Source organism: Bemisia tabaci, chromosome 4, assembly GCF_918797505.1.
Source record: "Bemisia tabaci chromosome 4, PGI_BMITA_v3".
NCBI classification, from domain to species: domain Eukaryota; kingdom Metazoa; phylum Arthropoda; class Insecta; order Hemiptera; family Aleyrodidae; genus Bemisia; species Bemisia tabaci.
In genome coordinates this window covers 32715289-32737817 of record NC_092796.1, presented here as the reverse complement: position 1 = coordinate 32737817, position 22529 = coordinate 32715289, and the positions used below count along the sequence as shown (strand labels likewise).

Below are 22529 nucleotides of genomic sequence, written 5' to 3'. Positions count from 1 at the left end.
CAGTTGTTACATAATAAACGAATAACGATCTGGACCGTTGCAAATTTAGGGGTACGCCCTATGCAACTTGACAATTTTATTACAAAAAAATACTTTCAAGGCATGGGGACTTTGCCATATCGCTGCAAACGGTATAATCGTTTTCGTAAGATGCTTATTGTTTTTTTCATTCTATTTTTTTTAAATTTATTTTTAAAGGAGGAAAAAAAAGAATCAATAGGTTTCACGGGGTATGAATCAGAAACGCCCTCTGTGGTTCCGTTATTTCGTTCAAATAAAAAAATGATAAAAATACGAGATGAAGCTCTCGTTTCAGGGGCCGGAGGAAGGATGGAAAACTTTGCGAGTTTTTTAATAGACCGGTGGGTTTTTGCCGGCATTAAACAGGAGCCCACAGCGGCGTTAAGAAGAGGGCGGTTACCTAGACCTTGCTCCCTCTGCCATAAAATGCTCAGATGGACGCATTTAAATCAAAAGGAACTACATCCATTATGCCATGAGCCGGCCATAAATGTATTCTTATGAATCTCCGGGCCCATATCTGAGTGGACATAGTTCCTTTGGATTTAAATACGTCCAGATGAGGTCATTAGAGTCTCCTTTCCTCGTGTGGTCGTGTGTCCGGGGCGAGTTCTGCCGTGCTAAGGAAGAACGCCGTATGAACATTCGAGAGTTGCCAAATTTCCTTCGATAAAATGTATATTTGCGAGGAAAATTATGAATATTTTCCTTTGAAATTTTCAGACGTTTTAGATCTAATTACAAAAAAAAATTATCTGAGAAATTGGTCGACAAACATTCAACAATTTTCCTGAAAATTAGTGATTTGCCAGGGGAGATTTGGCAACACCTGAAGGCTCATACGTCGTTTTTCCTTAGCACGGCAGAGTTGGCAGGCACCGCCCAGTGCGTCGCTCCTCTGACGTAAGAGCGTATCTCGATTTTCAAGTGAGCCTTGTTCTCGGTATATCTCTTCGTTTTCTGGAGCTCATGTGGAGATAGAGATACGCCCTCGCGACAGGCGTCGCCCGATGGGCGCGACGCGCGATGAGGAATGCTCCTACCGCTCGAATTCTTCCATCTTTCACGGCAAAACAAGAGGGAAGCACCGGAGTAGACTAGTTTCCCGACGGGTTACCACACTCGGGCGGGTTCATAGACTTCCTCGCCGTAACGTCATTATAGCGCGCCAAAACTCGACAATAGGACGTGTTCATGCTAAAAGGAACTATGTTCTAGGGTTGCGTTAGAGTCCTTTTGGCAAGTATGGCTCATTCGCTGTTTTCACCTCTGATTGTTTCCCTGATTTTGCAGGAGCCTCATTCCCGGATGAGAAACCGAAGTTTTCTCCCACTTTCCCGGGATTTTCTTGTGGAAAGGAAAATAATTTTCTAGCGTTTCAGATATGAATATCGATTTTAATTAATCATACAGCCATTTCTCTGGCGCAGATTAACATTTGAATCAAAAAATGTTCCGATGTCGAATAATTGGCCAATGAAACTCTGAATTCAGTTCCGACGTTTCTAAACAATTTTCACGACCGTCTTTTAAAAAGCCGTATTTGACTTAGTTTTTGCATAATTTACTCATTTTGTGAAAGAACGCTCATTTATGTACTTTTTTAGCCATCTTCGTTAGAATTGGAATCTACAGACTGCAGTGAAATTTTGTGCGTTAGAAGTTGGTTAGAAGGTGGCTGCACTTTTGGCCCTAAGCCTCCATGAAGCGATCTGTCCATACTCTCGCTATACAGGTACTCTAGTGATAACCGTCAAAGTTCGCATGACCCCCTCTCATCCGCAGAAACCAAAACAAAGCACCGCCATTTTTGGGTCCTAAGCCTCTCCATGCGGCCCGGTGGCCATACTCTCTCAATAAGGGTACTCTAGTTTGCATGAGACATAGTTCCTTTTGGCATAAATACGTTGAATAGATCTACAAATGAGCAGTGAAACTTCAAAGCCTGATAAGCGCCATCGGCGGGCTGATTATTGAGATTGATCGACAAAGCGTTGGACAAGGACGACGACGGGAAAATGGAGCGATCTGATCGGTTGCAACGGATGGTTCTTGCAAACGAAAAGTGGGAAAATGATGGAGTAACATTAGGGCCTCGCGCGGGTTGCCGTTGCCGTTAGTCTACTGCTTATTTTGTAACCATCCACTTCCACCAATAGAATCGCTCCATTTTCACCGTCACCTTTATCCATCGCTTTGCCGATAGCTTTGTCTGTCGATTTCAGTAATCAGCTTCCACCAATTGGAATTGCTTCATTTTCTATTTGTCTTTTTTGTCTATGGCTTTGTCTATCAGTTTCAATAATCAGCCCGCAGGTGTTTTTTAGATTGTGCAGCTGTCATTCTCATTAAACGGGAATCCATTGGTCTTTGAATAACAATTATTAAATTCGGCGAAAATTGCTCAATGAAAAATCTATTGAGCGAAGGCGAACGCCTTACTGCGTTCAGGTTATATTTTACATAGTGAAACAGTGGCACAACCTCAGAAAAACTTGGTGGCCCTTACCAGGTTTTGAATGTTCACAGTTCAATAATGCCAATTATTTTCCATTCAGCCCTGCTGAGGAAAAAGGTCGTATGAGCATTTAAATGATGCCAAAACTCATGAGATGATAGAGTTCAAAAATGCCGAGAAACTTGTGAATTTTTTGAGAATTTGTCAGGAAGTTTACTTAGAGCATCTGAGAATGCAGTGAAAAATGAACAGACTTCAAAGAAATCAGCCTAACTGCGTCAGACATTGCCTAGTTTTCTCTGATGTTTTAAATGAAAGCAGAGAACTAAGCGACACTGAGACTTGAAATGTTGTAAGAATGCTCTTAATGAGCAGAGGTAAATTAACAGACAACTTAAGGCGTTGAGTAGTTTATTTCTCTCTTTAAAAAATAAAACAGGAGAGAAAATGACCTCACACGATGCGTGCATTTAATTGTTAACAATGACACACAAAAATAGCCCGAATAATTTAACGAAAATAAACACAAGAAAATGAGAAACCAAGGCTAAAATCAAACAAAATGCCTGGGACGTTTCAGGGTGGTTTTAAACCCCGTCCTCAACCAGGAAACAAAAATATAAAAATCCAAAAACCTCTCAGACCCACGTTTGTGATAGCAAGAAAGAAAGGTTATCCAAAAACCTCTTTCTTGTTATCATAAATGCGGGTCTGAGGGGATTTTGGATTGTTTTCATTTTTGTTCCCTATCATGGAGAGGGTTGAAACTACCCCCGAAACATCCCAGGCATTTTGTTTGTTATTAGCCTTGGCTTTCCATTTTCTTGGGTTTTGTTTCGTTCAATTGTTAATAAAGAAGGTTGATGAGGCAGTGGCGATGGTTTAAACGATTTTTTACTTTTCTACTCTTCGTTAAAGTCTCCAGAGGGCAGATCATTGACGCGGCCTCGACCGAAAACTTCTTGAGCGACCCTCACTTAGGGATCATGCATAAATTACGTCACGCCTCAGACGCTTTGGTTCAGCTGGTTCAGCGAGAGGGCTGCGCGAGATGGGATGGGGGTGATGTCATGCAGGTGACACTTTTTGTTTTGCGAGATCTCAATCACAAAAGCGTATCCGGTCAACGCATCACACGCAGGAACAGTTTGTAGATGTGATACAAACGGAAAAATCGCCCACTTAGAGTTCGCCTTCAACTTTGCTGGATAGGCAACACATCTAATCGTTAATCTCAAATGAAATCCAAACACTGATCGAGGAGTGCCCCCCACTGGCAGACTTCTGACGAATTCTTCGCGAGATTCTGAACGAAACTTAGAAGTATCAAAACAATTATCCGGCTACGTAAATACACTTTTAAACATACTTTTTTTTCATTTTTCTCAAAAGTTTTTGATAAAAACACAAGTTTTTTAAATTTCATTTATACTTTCAGTACCTTGGATGTGAGTGTTGCTTATTCAGAAATTGGAGGCGTTTCCGACTTGCGAAGAACTGACTGATTGTGAATTTGTTGTAACGCCTTGATGCAACTATTCGTTTTACGGATGTGCGTGTTGCATGTTCAATGTTGAAGGCACTTTCGCTTTTCTCACTTCTTCGACACGAGGCCGAAATATCTAAGGTCAACAATTGAATCGATCATTCTTAAAAAGACCTATAAGCGCCAGATGATACGAAAACACGAGAAAAACATTAGAAACTGTGATAATCGACCGGTTTTAAATCGGAGATTGTATAATAGTGTGATTAACCAATACATCGCTTTAACATATTTAGAGCGGGTCGATTAAAACTTGTTCTACTGTTTTTCTCGTATTATAATTTCTGGCGCTGAAGTCTCTTTCAGAACAACCGATCCAAACCGGCGAGTAACTCGACCTACGAAGTATCTCGTCCTCAGCTGGTTAAGGCGCCTTGATGCGACTATTCGTGTTCCACGGTTGTGCGTGTTGCATGTTCAAAATTGAAGGCACTTTCGCTTCTCTCACCTTCTTAGCAATGTATAGGAGTCTTCGTTAGGTGTATCACCCAAATAACAAGAGTGCCTACATAGAGAAACTAGGTTTTGCATTTCAATTCTTTTACTACACAAAAAAAAGCCGCTCTCTGATTGGTCAACGAATTTCAGGTTTTCATGGATTTTTTGATTTCCAACTTTTGAAATAAATCCTTGACAAATTTAGATGGATATTTTTGTCGAAAATTCTCCTTCGTTTCGTTCGCCTCTCCGTCCATAAAACGAACTTCTATTGATCGGGTCTGTTTACTCAGATACCGGGTTTATAAAAAAAAAAAAACCTTGTAAACTTTCATTAAAAAACCCCAAAAGTAATCGAAAAAAGTGAATTGTAAATTTAATTGTACCTGTACATTTTTATTAAAAGTACTTTTGAGTTTCATTAAAAATCTTGCAAAATATTCGTCAGAAATAGGTCAGTGGAGGATATTCGTCGGTTAGCAAATAGATTGAAGCTTAAATTAACGAATGGCGAAATTTTGCCCATTGATGAACTGCGCAAATGGCATTAGAGTAATTTTCAGACTTTGGACCGACCAGCGGGCTGATTATTGAAATTGATAGACAAAGCTATAGACAAAGAAGACAAAAGGGATATGGAAGGATCCTATTGGTGGAATCGGGTGATTGCAATGGACGAAGGACGTAGGTAATAGACTACCTATCGGCAACCCATGAGGGACCCTTTAGTTAGTCCATCATTTTCTCCCTTAGCCTATAAGAACCACCCATCTCAACCAATAGGATTGCTCCATACTCCCTATGTATTCTTTGTCTATAAATTTGTCTATCAATTTCAATAATCAGCCCGCAGGACTGACTGGCTGCCCAGCTCATGGACTGGACAACGGGCATGGCAAGTCCGCGGACGGGACGAAAAATTTGCCTACGGAGCGTAACAGACGTAACAGCCTGATAGCTGAGAAGAAACGTTGTATGAGCCTCCAGGCGTTGCCACATTTTAATTGATAAAACACAATTTCCTGGTAAACTTATGATATTTTTCTTCTAATTTTTCAGATAATACTGTTCGCAATTTCACCGAAAGTTCCTGAGAATTTCAAGAAAAAACATTCATAACTTTCCCAAAAATAAAAATTTTACTGACGGAAATTTGGCAACTCTCGAATGATCATGCGGCGTTCTTCCTTAGCACGGTAGAAATGCTCCATTGATTTGCATGGTAAAAAAAGATTATACACGGATGATAATCAAGTGGTTATTGGTTCAAAGCAAACAAGAAAGCTGCGATTTGTCAGTTTACTCACGTAAGATTGTGGCATACATATGTATATAAGCAAGACGCTAAAGCGTTCGGCTTACCTGAAACAAAATAAAATGATAGTTGCTATTAGAATAATGCAGTCTTGAATTTTATCAATGCATCCAAATTCACCACCGAATATTCGTCGCCCCTCTGACGTGAGGCCGTATCTCTCCACGTGAGCCCAGCAGGCTGATTATTGAAATTGATAGACGAGCTATAGACAAAAAGACATAGGGAGTATGGAGCAATCCTATTGGTTGAGATAGGTTATCCTTGTGGACTAAGGGAGCAAATGATGGACTTACTGTAGGGTCTTTCGTTGGTTGCCGTTAGTTAATCTATTCCCTACTTCCTTTGTCAATTACAACCACCCGCTTCAACCAATAGGATCCTTGCAGATTCATTTTTTCTTCTTTGTCTATGGCCTTATCTATCGATTTCAATAATCGGCCCGCTGTTGCACATATGAATACATGCTATCTGGGACTCATGTAGAAGACGAGATACACCCTTCCATCAGGAGGGCGACGTAGTGAGACAGCACAAATGTGTAACAGCGTCGACTTTTGAGAGTCAATTGAGAGAGCAATACTGCCGTGCTGAGGAAAAACGCCGTATAAACCTTCGTCAGTTGCCAAATTTCCTTTGATCGAATACGAATTTTTAGGAAAGCTTGAGAATATATTTCGTTCAATTTTTCAGAAAATTTTCTTCGTAATTAGATCTATATCATCTGCAAATTTGAGGATATAATATTCATAACCTAGCTCAAAAATGTACATTTTATTGGAGGAATTTAGGCAACTCTTGAATGTTCATATACGGCGTTTTTCCTTGGCACGGCAGAATAACAGTAAAAACTGTCAAAACCCAGTCCGCGGATTCATTGTCAGTCCTACAAAACGCTCAAATACGCTCGAGGGAGTGCTGCCATTAAAGATTCTGGGGTTCCCGAAGTTGATTCCGATTTTCAAAAGTTCAGGGGAAAAATTCCGAAAAACGCTCGGATTTAGTTCCGAAGACCGTCAACTTTGATAATGCCAACCAATCATCAAATTTGATGAAATAATCGGTCAGACTGACGAAAAACTTCGAAATTCCGGGAATAGCTGGAAATTTCGGGAAAGCTGAAGATTCCGAGAAATTGCAAAAGTTTCAAAATTCGGAATTAATTCGCGGAAATAGCAGCACTGGTTCGTGGCGCCGATTTTTCAAAAATCAGAGATGAGAAATCGACGCAGGATGGTAAGTTTTCATCCAAAATTCATCATAAAATGCTGATTTTGAAGGGGAGATCGGACAAAGTGTTACATGATGGGGGGGGGGGGGGTAGTAGACCTATGTTGTGGAATCATTAAGGGGGGGGGGGAGATAGTAAATTTTAATCTAAAATTCATCATAAAATGCTGATTTTGAAGGGGGGATCGGACAAAGTGTTACATGATGGGGGGGGGGGGGTAGTAGACCTATGTTGTGAATCATTAAGGGGGGGGGGGGGGGTTGGAGTAAAAAAATCCGATTTTCAGCGTTACATCTTTTATAAACGGCCGCTCACAACCTGATATAACTCAGCGTGTCACTTGGCAGAATTCGAATGAGTCTTTAATGTTGCAAATATTCCGAGACTTTCCTAAATTTTCCACGAGGGGGGGGGGGGAGAATTTTCAAAAACACTAACGACTTGGCGAATGCGGACCGCAGGAGACATGACTCGTCGAAACTGATTGTAGTGCGTCAGAGATTTGTTTTTTCAGCAATTACACTTGTTTTTTCATTGACGAAACCGAGAGCTTTCTTTTAATTTGGCAGACTTATGCGGTACTTTTCCGATTGTTTAGAACACGTACGACAGCCTTGACGAACATAAAGCCAATGGCCGACTTATGTCAATCGATTAAAGCTGTCTGCGTAAAAAACACCCTAGATAGGAAGTTGCTTTCGGTGCCTCTAGAGGATTCGCTGATTGAGATTTACTCGCTTTCATTAGGAGTAACCCATTTTCCCTCGGAAAACCGAGCAGAGTACTCTGCCATGCTAAGGGAAAACGCCGTATGAACTTTCAGGCGTAGCCAAATTTCCTAAGATAAAACACGAATTTCCTGGTAAACTTATAAATATGTTCCCTCCAATTTTTCATATAATTATGTTCGTGGTTACACCTTAAGTTCCTAAAAATTTCCAAGAAAAATATTCGTAACTTTCCTTGAAAATAAACATTTTATTCAAGAAAATTTGGCAACTCTCAAATGTTCATACGGCGTTCTTCCTTAGCACGGCAGTGCGGCCGCATAGAGAGAAAAAAGGAGGTGTTTGCATTTCGGGCATCTTGGAATTTTTTGATGACTTGATGACGTAGGTGGGTACAGCGACGTCCCCTTCACGCTAAATGTCGCTGTACCCACCTACGTCATCAAGTCATCAAAAAATTCCAAGATGCCCGAAATGCAAACACCTCCTTTTTTTTCTCTATGGTGCGCCGATGTACTGACGTTATTGCATCAGAGGCTTCGATTGGGAAGGAAAAGGAGGCAATCATTTCCACTCCTATTTTAATTTTTCAAAAAGAGAGAAGCCAACTGTATATTTGTAGCTTGAAAATACGGAATAGTCTGCTGACAGAGGGGAAGGAAGTTCTCATAAAATTACATGGACTAGTTTTCCGCAGAAAAAGTAAAGTGTGACAGGAACTCTGAGCTGTCGCAAACGAAGGTGCGAGGTTTCATAATTTAACTATCAAAATGAAGCTACCAGGAGAAAGGAGCTGACTAAGGATTGACTATGAAAACGGCTCTAACGTCAACACCATACTGCCGTGCTAAGGAAAAACGCCTTATGAACCTTAAGCCGTTGCCAAATTTCCTTCGACAAAACACACATTTTCGGGAAAATCTGCGAGAATTTTTCCTTCGATTTTTTAGAGAATTTTGTTCGCACTTTTACCTGAAACATTTGAAAATCTCAAGGAAAAATATACATAACTTGCCTCTGAAATAAATATTTTCCTAGAGGAAATTTGGCAACATTCGAATGCTCATACGACGTTTCTTCTTGGCACAGCAGTCGATAGGAGAGGTCGGACAAAATTTGGAAACTTTAAATTCTTATAACTCCGCCCAAACAATATTTTAGGTTTTAAAAATGGTTCCATTGGTTTTTTCGTGAAATTTTCTCGTAGAGACACCCCTTAAAATTTAAAACGTGACGAAGAAAACATCAAAATTTGCAGTTTTGGTCTACAAATTCATGTCCGACCTCTCTAATTGCGGCAGCGTGGAGAAGATAGCAGTGTGGGGGCGGGGTCTTTCAAATATTTTGTCTCGGCGCTGAGTGTCTAATGAAAACGGTTACCATTTTTATGTAAGTATCAAACGCGTAGACGCGCACACCCATCCACGTGTACAGTTTTCACTGATCTTTTATTTACGGAGGAGAGTAAATTTAGACTCGGAAGTGGATTAGTGCCGTGCTGAGGAAGAACACCGTATGAGCCATCAGACGCTGCCAAATTTCCTTCGATAAAGACCGAATTAGCGGAGAAAATTGTGAATATTTTCCCCCGAAAATTTCAGACAATTTCGTACGCAATTTAATCTAAAATATCTGAAAATTTCAAAGAAAAATGAGCATGAATGTCGTCAAAAATACATGTTTTAACCGGGGAAATTTGGCAACTCTCGAATGTTCATACGGCGTTTTTCCTTAGCATGGCAGATTAGTACTCTAGAAGCATCGATTACAGGAAGGAAGTATGTCAGTCAAACAAAGCGAGTTTCAGATGCCACTGCGCGCGGGTTTAAAAAAAGAAAAAAAGTAATTAGAATAATCGAGTTCGACGGTTTGATCCGGCAAGTAAAACAACTGCTTGCCTCCCTAACGCATACAAAAAAGAAAAGAAAACAAAGAGGGGGAAAAAAACACGAAGTCGCGAGAATAACGAAGATTGGAGCGTTCACCTGTCTAATTTTCCATTCACGAAATTTTACAAAGCTTGCATTTCCTCTGTAACTTTCGAGGAGGTTCTCGAAAGATCCATGCCCTTTCCCAAAAACAGAGAGAATATATATAAATATATCGTCGTTTTTTAGATGAGAAAACGTTACGCCGTTGGTGGAATGCAAATCGACTGAAAAAATACTCTTTTCAAGAAAAAACCTCAATTCTCCTACAATTCCTCAATTTCTGTCCGAAATCATACTGATTTTTGCGTACCGGTGTTACATCATACATACAGAAAAGCGATATACATCAATTTATTCACGCTGACAGGCACGTCAAAATGGGTGAAATTTTTTCCTAGAGACTCGCAACTCGGGAGAATCAAAATGAAACGGCGGGTCAAATGCCCAGAATACATATGAAAATTTTATTGTATTTTTATTCACGTTATGTATTCGACGGTTACTGAAGCGGATTTGTGAAGCAGTGGCGAGGGTTTATTTAAAAAATGTTCTTACTTTTCTATTTCGCGTTAAAGTCTCTAGCGCTGAACACTTTACATGTCTCGATCGATAACTTCTTTAGCGACCCTCACATGGGGGCACTGGCGACTTTGCATGTTCACGCCACTGTATTTCCGCCATTCAAATCCATTTAAAATATCGATTTTAGGTGAGAAAATCTCGAAATGCCTTATTTCCGAAGGAGTCCGCACAAACGCTCTCTTGTAAATAGTTAATTTGCCCAGTTAAATTTGGCAATAGCTGACGTGGCTTGGTTCTTCTCTGCTAAACGCGACCCAAGTACGGTCCTTTCCCTGTGAACGCCCACAATGGACCACTAGACAAGATACGAAGTTAAGCATCCTAATACATGTTTCATAATCAAAATTTAACCCAGAACACGATACGAGCAACGAAAATTATAAAAACTCACTGCTAACCAAGATATTTGATGTTTCTTGACGCGTGAATTCAAGCCTCTCGCTCATAAAAACACAATAGTCAACGTGAGTCAAATCGCACGCTAAACTTTACCAAGACAATCTCTGCACTATGAAAATCTGGCAACCTCAATCTTGATGCTTTGGCTCAGCTACAGCAAATTGTTTACACTATGAACGATAAAGGGTATGGGAAAAGAGCAATGTTCGATGGAGAAGCCTGCCAAAACTGCTGAGAGGCGCGATTTGACTCACGTAGAGAATTGCGTTTCTTGTGACCGGGCAATTCAAAATTCCCGTAACGATGTAAAATAAAAACGTTAATACCTTAGTTAGGGGTTGATTTCAGTAATTTTCGATGCAGGAATCGTGTTCTACGTGAAATTATGTGAAACATGTATCAGAATGCGTTACCTAATTCGTACCTTATCTAGAGGTCCATTCTGAAATTTCCGAGGAAAAAAAACATGGGTCATTCCGAGGTTTTTTTTTATCGAATTCTCGGATAATTAATTGTGGGTTGCATATGCAGCCCCTGAAAAATCATTGAAATTTCATAAAAAATGGAATTTCACTTTTCAGCAAAATGAATGTTCATCCCGTGAAATTTCCTTTTGTCTGACTTTCATTCTCTGACATTTAATTCCGTAACTATGGCCGGAAACCGTGCTATCAGAGATGGAAAATTTTAAGAAACGCCTGAGAACGGTGATTCTCAATTTTGCTTTTTTTCACCCCAATCCTAAAACAATCACGCGTAGCAAATTTTATCGTTTGGTTTGGAGGTAGGCCGGGGCTAAATTTCTCTCTAAACTCCCCTTTGCTCCCCCTCCCCCCCATGTATAGCACCTCATTAGGGCAGCATATACTGCCGCATCGACAGGACTGAAACACTTTCCGGACTTTCGAAGCTTTAATTAATAATTCCGAAAAAATTAACCAATTTCAAAATTTCTGAAATTAATTTGAGCCTTTTGAAATTTCAAAACGTGAGATTTCACTTTCCATCTCTGCGTGCGATAAGTTTGGACACAGCCTGAGATTGCCCTTGAAATTTAACGTAATTTTTCACTTGAAAGTGCGATGAAATTTCATGTAAAATAGCCTAATATTTCAATGCAATTTCAAGAGGTGTCTAAAATTTCACGGAAAAATTTCATCAAATCGCACGTGAAATTTCAGATATTCATTTTCCAAGAAATTTTCCATTTCGGGACACAGCACGGAGGGCAGGCGAATTATTTTCGAAACGACCAGTATTTTCGTCCGGGAGCTGTCAAAAAAGGTTTGAAATTTCGTACGAAATAGCCTTAAATTTCAATGCAATTTCAAAAAGTGTCTAAAATTTCGCAGAAAAATTTCATCAAATCGCACGTGAAATTTCAGATTTTTATTTTCCATGAAATTTTCCATTTCGGGACACAGCACGGAGGGCGGGCGAATTATTTTCGAAACGACCAGTATTTTCGTCCGGGACAAGATGCATCCATATAGGTCAGTCATTGCGCAGATTTCCCCGCTCGGGGTAAGCCCCTTTCCATTGGCTCGTGACGTCAGCATTACTGCCGCGAAAACCAGAAAAGTCGGAAACAATGCTTTTCTTATGGGAGAGAGCAAATTTTTCTTAATGAATCATTTAAATTTCTTACTTTTAAATCCTTTGAAACTTTCTGTGTGTCGAAAAGAACGTTTAGACATTAGCATTCAGGGTTTCGATTTTGCCGAATTTGTGTTCTTTCATTTTTACAGTTTACTCTGCATCAGCCATTTTTACACGCGAATCTATACCACTAGATGGCTTGTTACATCGCTGACTTCAAAAATCATTTAAAAATATAAAAACGCAAATTCAGCTGAATTGAAACCCTTGACGCTAATTTCTAAACGTTCCTTTCGACACTCAGAAAGCTTCAAAGAATTTAAAAGTAAGAAATTTAAATGATTCATTAAGAAAAATTTGTTCTCTCCCACAAGAAAAGCATTGTTTCCGACATTTCTGGTTTTCGCGGCAGTAATGCTGACGTCATGCGCAGAAGATTCTCATTTGGGTTTCGGGAATGACTGACCTATATGGATGGATCTTGGTCCGGGAGCTGGGCGCTGGTGCGAAAGCTGGTGCAATAACTTTAGACACAGGACAAAGCGGGCTTCAGTCGGCGACGCGCCTTCACTCTCGAGGGTTTTGGAAAAAATGCCCCACCCAATTTAGGAAGAACACAGACAGGCCTTGGTGAAACCACTATAAAACGCTGCCAGGGACTTTGCGCCGTCACAGTTGAGTCTCAAGTGCGGCGGCATCATGAAAGTCCTGGTAAGTTCCATCTCGCGGCTTTTCTTCCTCCTTTGTCTATCGCTTTGTCCATCGATCCCAATAATCAGCCTGCAGATTTTCCACACGCCACCGATAAGTTTGGTGACACTCCAGAAGACGGGCAAATTATGAATCATCGTGAAGTGTTTTTTTTTATTTATTTATTTATTTATTTTTTAAATTTAAAGTTTCAAGTTTTCCCGCGGTGACTGAAAACTTTTCTGTGCGATTACTCGATTTCGATCGTCGATCTATCGATTTTTTGTGCAGTGTGATCCCGAACGTGACCTCGGTTATCGTTCGAGACAGTTTCGCTCATTCACGCGACCGGTTGAGCATAGATTCGTTCCGATTTCGATGACGATAATCGATTAATCGAAGTTAAAATTTCGATTTGATAATCGATCTTTGGTAAATTCGATGGTTCGATGGTATTATCGATGATTTCTTCCGAAAGTTTTACCGAGCGTTAGTTTCCGGTTTCTCGCTCACTGTGAAGTCTTTTTAATGATAATATTAGTAATTTTGAAAGTTGCGCGTCACTTCAGTTCTCTTTGAATCCTTCCTTCATTAGTTTTGATGAATTTTGGGAGATTCTGGGTTATTCATCGCTGAATTCATTGGTGATATCTAATTGAGCTAAATTTTACAATTAAGAACTAAAATTTCCGGCTAATCCGTAAAAACGCGTACGTGCATAGGGAAACTTTTAAAATCTTGGAATGAAGTCAATAGTGCTGTTTTCAATTTGCAATCGATATCAATGCATCGGTTGGTTGGAGACAGTAAATTTGACTTTCTTTCAAGATTTTGGAAGATGATTTCCGGCATGAACACTCTTTAATGATTGATCTAGAGATTGAAACTTCAATTTTTCCAAAATGATTAACCTATTTCGTTAAAATTTGAAATTAATCGATCGTGCCCAAGGATCATTCGAGTAAAATTTCATTTGAATCTTACCTATCAAAAAAGTTCCTCTTAAGAGAGAAGTTATGTGGAACAGTTTTCCTATCAGTTTTTGACTTTCAAAAACGGCAAGCCATCTCCTCTTTATTTATTTGTTTTTTTTAATTTTTGTCTTTTCAGAGTTGGCAACTCGTCGGTGGCGAGGGGATATGAAATTAAGTCCGTCTGTTACGTCACGTTTATCTTCAAAAACCGATCTATTTTTTAACTTGACCACCAACGAATGAATTCCGACGAGAGGTTCCATTAAAAATAAAACGGACGCGCGCTCTACATCGAAGAATATTTCCCCCGCTCCATTACAAACGTAGTACTTTTTGAACAGATTGAACACAACACAGTCGAAAAAATCTATAGCTATCAATGGTTTGAGGCATTGCAAGAATACTTCGTACCCTAGAATTTTCTTTACAACCCCCCCCCCCCCCCTCTTAAAATCTCTCTCAGAAAAAAATTGTCTGAAACATTGTCATGAATAGTGCTTAGGAGGGAGGGGACATTTCATTCCGTAAAATCTGTGAATGATAGAAGCTATGTTAACTGAAGTGACGTGAGAAGCACTTTGTGTCAATTTTAAAAAAGAAAAAGTAGGACCGCGTGCAAAATTTTCAAATTAAAAAAAAATTAAATTAGATTATTAAATTTTTTTTGTCAAGACGGTTTAATTATTTGTACGATTGGACGTTTTCGAATACTTCACGCATGATCCAGTAGATTATTCACGGCCGCGAGATCGTGTTCCGCTACCGGAAAAGTTCATGTTTCTGGGGTTGTATTCCACCGGTTTGAAGGCGTTTTATCGTCGCGTACGAAAAAAAAATCGATAAAAGGACTCAATATTCCGAATAACTATTTTTAAAAATAATCTCTACATAATCCCGTGCGATACTCTGCGGTTACTATTTTCAGCTTTCCACTTAAGTATTTTTTTAACCTCCCCCCCTCCCCTGCCCAGAGCATTTCGTATTAAAGAAATTGGACGAAAATCATCTTAAAGCGGAAACTGGATTACTCTTAAGTTCGGATTCATCGATCAGCTATGATAACCTCATTTTTTGTCTATCTCTTCATCATATACCTCTCCTTTATCGTGCACCTAATAAGTTTCTTTTTGGTGTTCTGCAGGTAGTATTGAGCGCAGTCTTAGCAAGTTGCTTGGCTTACCCGCCAAGCATCGGCTATGCTTACTCGGCCATTTCACCATTGACGGCCTACAGCAGCTTTGCCGCCCCTTACCCGTACGCCTTCGGTGCGCCCGCCATCTCTACTGCTCCCCTCGCCGCCCCTATTGCCCCTATTGCCCCAATTGCCCGGATTGCTCCCATTGCCCCAGTGGCTGCTGCGACTAAAACCCAATACCACTCCCAAGATGAGCTCGGCCAAGCCAAATATGGCCATTCTGAACCCCTCCAGGCTCACACAGCTGTTCAGGTAAGAATTCATAAGTCCGTCAATCGCATAAGACAAAATAACTTCCGATTAATTTTTTCAAACCACGTATCTCGGTTTGCGACGTCGCAGACTTCCTGTCATACTTTATTTTTTAAATGAAAAACTACTTAACGTCTAGTATTGAAAATTTCTGTGATTTTTCCTCTTTGTGCAGAGAAAATTCTGTGAAAATTTCAAGGAATGATATTGATTTGGTCGACTTCAAAAAAATAAAATGCAAGCGTAGATTTTTAAACACCGCAAACGAGATACGTGGTTTGGTAGTTTCACCGTCGATATTCAGAAATAGCTACAGCAACTTTTGACCTTTGGATACTCTGAGAAAAAGAAGCGTTGTAAAACTATTGCAATCACATTAGACTGAGTGAAAACGAGAATTACAACTGTCAAGAGTGTATTGAAGTTTCGATATTTTAGCAATACAAAAATTGAGGGGCTTGGAGGACGAAGCGCATGAATGCAGTTTTTGCTATTTCGAGAAATACACGTTTGAAGTTTTGAAATTACATTGACCCTTATGGTGGCAAGAAAGTTCAAACTGACTTTTTTGATGCTTAAAAATTGGAATTTGCTAGTGAATTTTTTTTATAGAATATGCATTAAGACTAGTTTTACTTGAAATCAGTTATATTTCAAATTTTTCGAAAACTGCAATTATGCGCCTTATGGTCCTCCAAGCCCCTCAATTGAACTCAACAGTTGTGTACAAATTTAACTTCTTGAGGAGTATTTTTCATTGATGAAAGAGTTTAATTGAGATTGCGATCCTCACTCTATAGTAATTAATTTTAAACCCTTAGAATGAAGAGCAATCAAAAATTCAAATAGGAGATCACAAAACTTCAGAAACTGAGCAGAAAAATCAGGGACATATTTCCTCAGTGTCATCGCATGGACAAAGCATGAATTAAGAGATTTCATCTGCGATAGGATGATCATTACAATCTTGCAATTTGAACTATAGCTCAGGAGCTTCATCAACTTCCTTCATCGATTTGTTGAGCTGCTAATTTGCACTTTTCTAAACCACAAAGCATATGTGTGAAATGTTATGGTAAAATGTTTCAAATTTTACTTTCTTTGATGCGTACAACTTCTAGAAGGGATCTACTCCAACTCTGAACGCATCTTCAATCTTTTAAAGCCTTTTCTTCGCCTATGTTTCAGGATGCTCACGGTAACAAGATTGGAAGCTTCAGCTATGTCGACCCACATGGAGCAGTCCATCAGACCAACTACGTCGCTGATGGAGCTGGCTACCGTGTGGTGTCCAACGACTTGCCTGTAGCGCCTGCTGCCCCTCTCCCAGCCCTTCACCGTAGAAGACGCCAGGCTCACTGGAACGGACCATTAGCTTCTCCCGTTGTTACACCAACCGGTCACTTACAAGAGACCCCAGAGGTTGTTGCTGCCAAGGCAGCCCACTTTGCCGAACATGCCAGACAGAACTCCGCCACAGCTCAGCAGAGATCATGGAACCCGGCGCAGGCCTCAGCTCAGCCATCATGGAACTCAGCCCCAGCTCAACAGTGGTCTCCGCCTCAGGCTGTCCCAGCACAACAGTGGACCCAGCCTTGGACTTCCGGGAGCCAAGAGGCTAGAAGCACCTGGAGCCAACCTCAAGCTGCCCCAGTTCCACAATGGCACCAACAACCAGCTGCCCCTACCCAATGGAACCAAGCTCCAGCCCAAAGTGCCCCTATTGCTGATGCCCCAGATGTAGCTGCCGCTAAGGCTGCCCATCTCAGTGAGTACACTCGCGTTCAGGCCGCTGCTCAGGCTGCTGCTGCTCAGGCTCGTGCCTCAGGGCCCCAAGGCCAAGAGGACGATGGATCATACAGACCCGAGTATCAGACTGAAGGAGTCCCTGCTCCTCCAGCTGCCACTCCCTACTCTTCCTGGACCCAACCTCAGCCCCAGCCTCAGAGCTGGAACCAACCCCAAGCTCAGCCCTGGAGCCAACCTCAAGCAGCTGCCCCTGTCGCTACTGCCTACACCAGCTGGAACCAACCCCAGGCCCAGAGCTGGAGCCAACCCCAACAATGGGGACAGTCTCCCAGTGGTGGCATTCCTGACACCCCTGAGGTAGCTGCTGCTAAGGCTGCCCATCTCGCTGAACATGCCGCTGCTTCTCGCAGATCTAAGCGTTCCGTTCTACTCCAAACACCCGCTAGCACAGCTCCTCTTGCTGCCCCTCTGGCCTACGCTGCTGCCCCTCTGGCCTACGCTGCTGCCCCTGTGTCCTACGCTGCAGCTCCTGTAGCTTACTCCGCCCCAGCTGTAGCTTACTCAGCCCCAGCTCTTGGAGTCCCAGCCATTAGAACTGACATCGTCCATAACCCAGGACACGCCTTCAGTTACAGAATCGACGCTCTTCATTAAACTGAGTCCAATGCTCGTCCGCATTGTCCATTTACCAGGACATATCGTGAGCTACAAAACCGATCGAAGTAACTAATAATGTTTGCTTAGTCGCAGAGGAGACCATCGGACCTCTGAAAAAATGTGATACCTAGTTGTAAATAGGATATAAAATTTTAGGATTAATTTATTGTAAATAATTCCTAGGATCTATTCAATTTGTTTTTTTTACAACTGACGAAGAATTTTTTTTGTTTTTTGATTTTTTTTCCTTTATGAGATCATTGTTGAACGCTTTTAAAAAATGAAACAAACTTGACCACGCTAAATGAATCTTGTTTTATGTTTTCCACCTTTGTCTTTTAACAACACCTGTTCAGTTGAAGGGCCAGTCGATCATTATCCAAAGAAAGGTATTCAAAATCCAGATTTGGCTACAAATAACCTCATGATCCTTTCTTTTATTTTGATTAAATGAATAAAACTGCAAAACTTTGCAATACAAGTCCTGAAAAATTGAATGTAATCACTATGGGAATTGTGCTAGGTTACAGAAGGAATTTTTGCGATGGTTTTGGTTACTTTCATTTGCTTTCGCTGTAATAACAGTTTCAATCATGATCTGCTAAAAATAGCAAATTATTCTTAATCACTTATTCAAGAGTCAGAATTGAGGATGAATAGGTAGCTGTTCTGAGAGCAGCTCGTTACGCCCATTGGTAAGAGATGCTAATTGAATGCTTATCATCATTGCAATTTCTAGCCAAGTTATCGATGAACTTCCCGAACTTGAAAATATCATACCCATCATTAACTATATTCCAAATAAAAATCAAAACGGCTTCACTTAAGAGTATGAAAGAGTAAAAAGATGAAAAAAGCACAGCATTGTGAGCGAGACATAGAGGAGAGAAAAAGAGGGTCAAATAAACTTTCGGAACGTTCCTCTCACCTTTGGAGTCGGTAGAAGAGGATTTTAAACCTTCAACTTTCGCTTGCAGCTTCGTCTGCACCTGCTCAGCTCCCTCCTTCATTTTTGCTAGGATACCTGCAACATAGCAAATCATTTACAGAGGTTAGAATTGAACTCAAGAGCAAGATTTTGTCTAAACACTAAAAGCCAATCAATAAAGGAGAGAAAATTTGATCTGAAAATAACGCAGACCCTCTGATATCTTCCTCCATCTACCTACCCGTCTCTTGCTCTCTCTTGAAGGGAACCCCATTACACACTTACAAGAATGGACGTCCAATAAAAAGTTGCTGGCAGGATGTGAAAGAAGATTCCCCGAAGACCTATGACAGGATTGGTTTCGTTTGTGATTGGGAGTTGCCGAATGTCTTAAAGCACTGATTTTGCAGCTTAGTACATATGAAATATTGCAGACTATCCAGATTGAAACGTTTTTATTGAAAAACATCATAAACCTTGTTTCAGCCTGAGAACCTCTCCAGCCAAAATCTCTTCTATATTTTTTAAAGAAAATGTTTTTTAGATTGGTTCTTAAAATTTTCACAAAAACTAGATAAAAGCTTAATATATGATTTTTATTTCTTCATAGGAAATGTTATTTAAATTGGTTAGTATCAATAACAGGGAATATGGAATAATAATAATAATGGAAAGAATCTCCGTTGAAAAGTTTATGCAAGTCTTTTAAAATAATTAGCCCATCATCCCGTCAAACAAGAAATAAGTTGGATATCTTCAGTAACATATCTCCAGAGCTCAAATGGCGCTTATGATATTTTGCCTAAAAGTGTCCAAAAAGGGCACTCAATGGGAGATTAGGTGAAGAAGAGGGTACCGGTCCCAGGAAATTTTTTAATTTGTGATAAATTTTTCAGGTTCATGACCTGATCCTCACTTTTCTTTGCGTTCAAAATTAGAGTTTCAATTATTTGACAATAAATGAAAATTTATGAAATTTATTAAAAATTAAAACAAAATCATTTTTGGGCACTACACTCAGAATCTCATAAAGTTAAACAACAGCCTCCTCACAACAAAACTACATAAGGAATCGGTAACTGGAAAAAGAATAAATCAAATGAGCTAACTGAGACTATCAGGAATGTTAACCTTTCGTCAAAGCCAAACATCAAAAACTTTTTTCCAATATCTGAAAATTGTTTTACAGTTTTTATTTTTTTAATCCGGTGGAACATTTGGAAACTGAAAAATTTGACCTCAGGTCAAAATCTAAAAGATGCAACTTTTAACCAGAGGCTGTGTTAAAACTGGGCAGGCTTAAACCTTAGAAAAAAGAACCTACATTTTTAGGCTCCACCAAAATTGATCTTCGAAAACAGGATAACAAAGGAGGATACTGAAAATCAGAGCAAAACCTCTGAAATATTGAACACATTTAAAATAAATAAAGTTTTGGCGATAGCTAAATCTAAAGCTAAATCTCTTTTGATAATTCCTTTCAAATACGAAGAATGAGCCATGGACTTCAATTAGGTCTCGATGCGTTAGGAAAATATCATCTTCATGGTAAACTCTCCAAACAAAAACAAAATTAGTTATATTTTTCAATGATGATAACATGAAAATAAAATATTGATGAAAACAGATAAATTAATGCTTTCTGAACAACTGCAGAAAAGTAAATGAAACATTTTATGAACATGATGAAACAAAACATTTACAAAAACATTTTACAAAATGAAACATAAACCACTAAAATGAAGGACATTATTTTTTGATGAAAATAAATACTTGAGGCAATTACAGGTCTAGATATTTACCTTTCCAACTGATTTTGTATTATGATATATATGTTACTTAATTTTTCTAATTAATAGAACCCTGGGAATTATCAGGTCAGTGTAACAGATTTGGGTATTAAATCCATAACAGTAATAGCTATAACTACTAAGTATTTTTTGTTCCATCAATAAATATTCGCTTGGCCTCTCGTCACTTGGAGCTCACCAGCGAGACTTCCTACATTACAAATTTGTGTATGAAAGAAAAAAAAAATTAAAACAAAAATATAAAATAAAATAAAAGAAAATTACAAAATAAATAAAAATATAAACAAAATATACAATGAAAAATAAAAAACAAAAGGGCACATACAGGTTCAATAAAATGAAATGATAACTAATGGTAGATGAACGGTAGAGCTTGGACAACAAAATAATAGTACCACTGCCTTTTAACAGGGTGGTTATACTATGCTCGGACAAAACATAAAAGAATATAGCAGTGGCTGAACTCTAGATATAAATTTTCTTTAATAAAATTAAACTTAAGTGGGGGAGAGAAAAATGTTGATGAGAAATACATAAAACAAGATAAAGTAAGATATTAAATTGAAAAGGATGAATTACCATGTTTGTCTTTTTCCTTCAGGATTTTTTCCATGTTTTCAGCCTTATCTTTAACTTTTCCGAAGAAATCTATCCGTACGGAAAGCATTGAAAATTGCAAGGAAAATACGACATTATTAGCAGTGATAGCAAAAGAAATCAGAGAGGATCCGAAAAGCAAAGAAAATTGACACCAAACTTCTTAATGTAAACACAGTTTTTTGTATCTTGCTTGAGTATGACTAAAAGGATGCAAAATACGAGAGGGCAAAATAGCTTTTGCATTTATTTTAAGACTGGAATGAAAGAGACTCTTTGATGGAAAACGTTTCGTCTCAAGTTATGCTCACACAACGATGGGTCTATTGTGCTAGTAACAGCGTTGTATTTTGATGGTTTGAGCTTATAGATTGGCAAAAATTGACTAGATCCGTCAAAATGCTTAACTAACTTCTATGTCCAATATTACACGAGTTTTTGCCCATCGAATAACACGGTGTATGGTGTCATCTATTGCTGTAGGGCATAACATGCTTTTTTCCACCTTGGTTTCATCAACTGGACTTCATTTTGCATTTAGGAACTAAAATTTCTAGTGGAGCTCTTCAACAAGCAATACCTCAAATGATATTGAACGTAAAAAAATTGTGGGTTGGACGGATCTTATTATTTTTTGCTTCTCTACAAGCTTAAATCATCTAAACGCAATTCTGTGACCAGTGCAATTGACCCTTTACAGACTATATACTTTTATTGAATAACAGCCTAAACAAAAACACTGTTCATTACATTCAAACCTTAAAATTTTTTATTTAAAGCTCCAATGCTTTGATATATGAAGATTTTTCTAAGATGCATTTCTTTCAGATCTTTTTGAAGTGATGAACTGTTTCAACCGTGTAAGTCAGCAATCACATAACTCGGTTTGCGACGTCTCAGACTTCCTGTCATACTTTATTTTTTAAACATGAAACTACTCAACGGCAATTTTCTAAAACTGCCGCGATTTATCTTTTCCGTGAGAAGAAAATTCTGCAAAAACTTCAAGGAATGATATCAATTTGTTCTCCTTTAAGGAAATAACATAGAGGCGGAGATTTTCAGACACCCCAAACAAGATATGTGATTGCCGACTTACACCGTCGATTTGCAGCCCTTTCAAAAATAAAGATCAAACTTATTAAATTTTCTTGAAAATTGTTGACACACAATTTTCTTATGCAAAACGCTGTTTACAGCTTATCACAATTTTTATTGTCCCGCTGAGTCTCCAGCGGCAATATCATATAATTAATGCTGATGTTTATGCGCCCAAACGATTTTAGATTCAAATTATCTATGACATCACTTAAATGTAAGAGCCACAGCACAGAATCAAGCCTAAAAAATAGATAGCAAACAAACAAAAAATAGTCCATTGGACAGCTAATTTTTAAAACAAGTCCAACTTCATGAATGTTCTAAATT

The 22529-nt window shown here is 39.3% G+C and overlaps 2 protein-coding genes across 7 annotated transcripts in view; one reads left to right on the top strand and one right to left on the bottom strand.

Annotated features, from left to right (window-relative positions):
- Rbcn-3B (WD repeat-containing protein Rbcn-3B) overlaps nt 1-22529 on the bottom strand; it is a 92222-nt gene that overhangs the window by 49909 nt on the left and 19784 nt on the right. For 4 of the 6 annotated variants that reach the window (XM_072299708.1, XM_072299709.1, XM_019050071.2 and 1 more), the window contains 2 exons: nt 21084-21152; nt 18694-18789 (listed from right to left, as the gene is read on the bottom strand). In XM_072299708.1, the coding sequence (XP_072155809.1) occupies nt 18694-18789; nt 21084-21152 (165 nt within the window). The remainder of the gene's footprint in view (nt 1-18693; nt 18790-21083; nt 21153-22529) is intronic. The other 2 variants (XM_072299711.1, XM_072299712.1) reach the window with 1 other exon arrangement.
- LOC109036149 (uncharacterized) lies at nt 12816-18070 on the top strand. Its single transcript, XM_019050124.2, has 3 exons — nt 12816-12959; nt 15054-15359; nt 16548-18070. Exons 1-3 carry the CDS (start codon nt 12948-12950, stop codon nt 17760-17762), a joined length of 1533 nt encoding a protein of 510 aa, XP_018905669.2. The 5' UTR covers nt 12816-12947; the 3' UTR covers nt 17763-18070.

Bases quoted from the DNA above. Each gene is read 5' to 3' on its own strand.
- LOC109036149 (XM_019050124.2), top strand. The intron at 15,360-16,547 runs GTAAGAATTCAT...CCTATGTTTCAG, and splicing joins AGGCTCACACAGCTGTTCAG to GATGCTCACGGTAACAAGAT.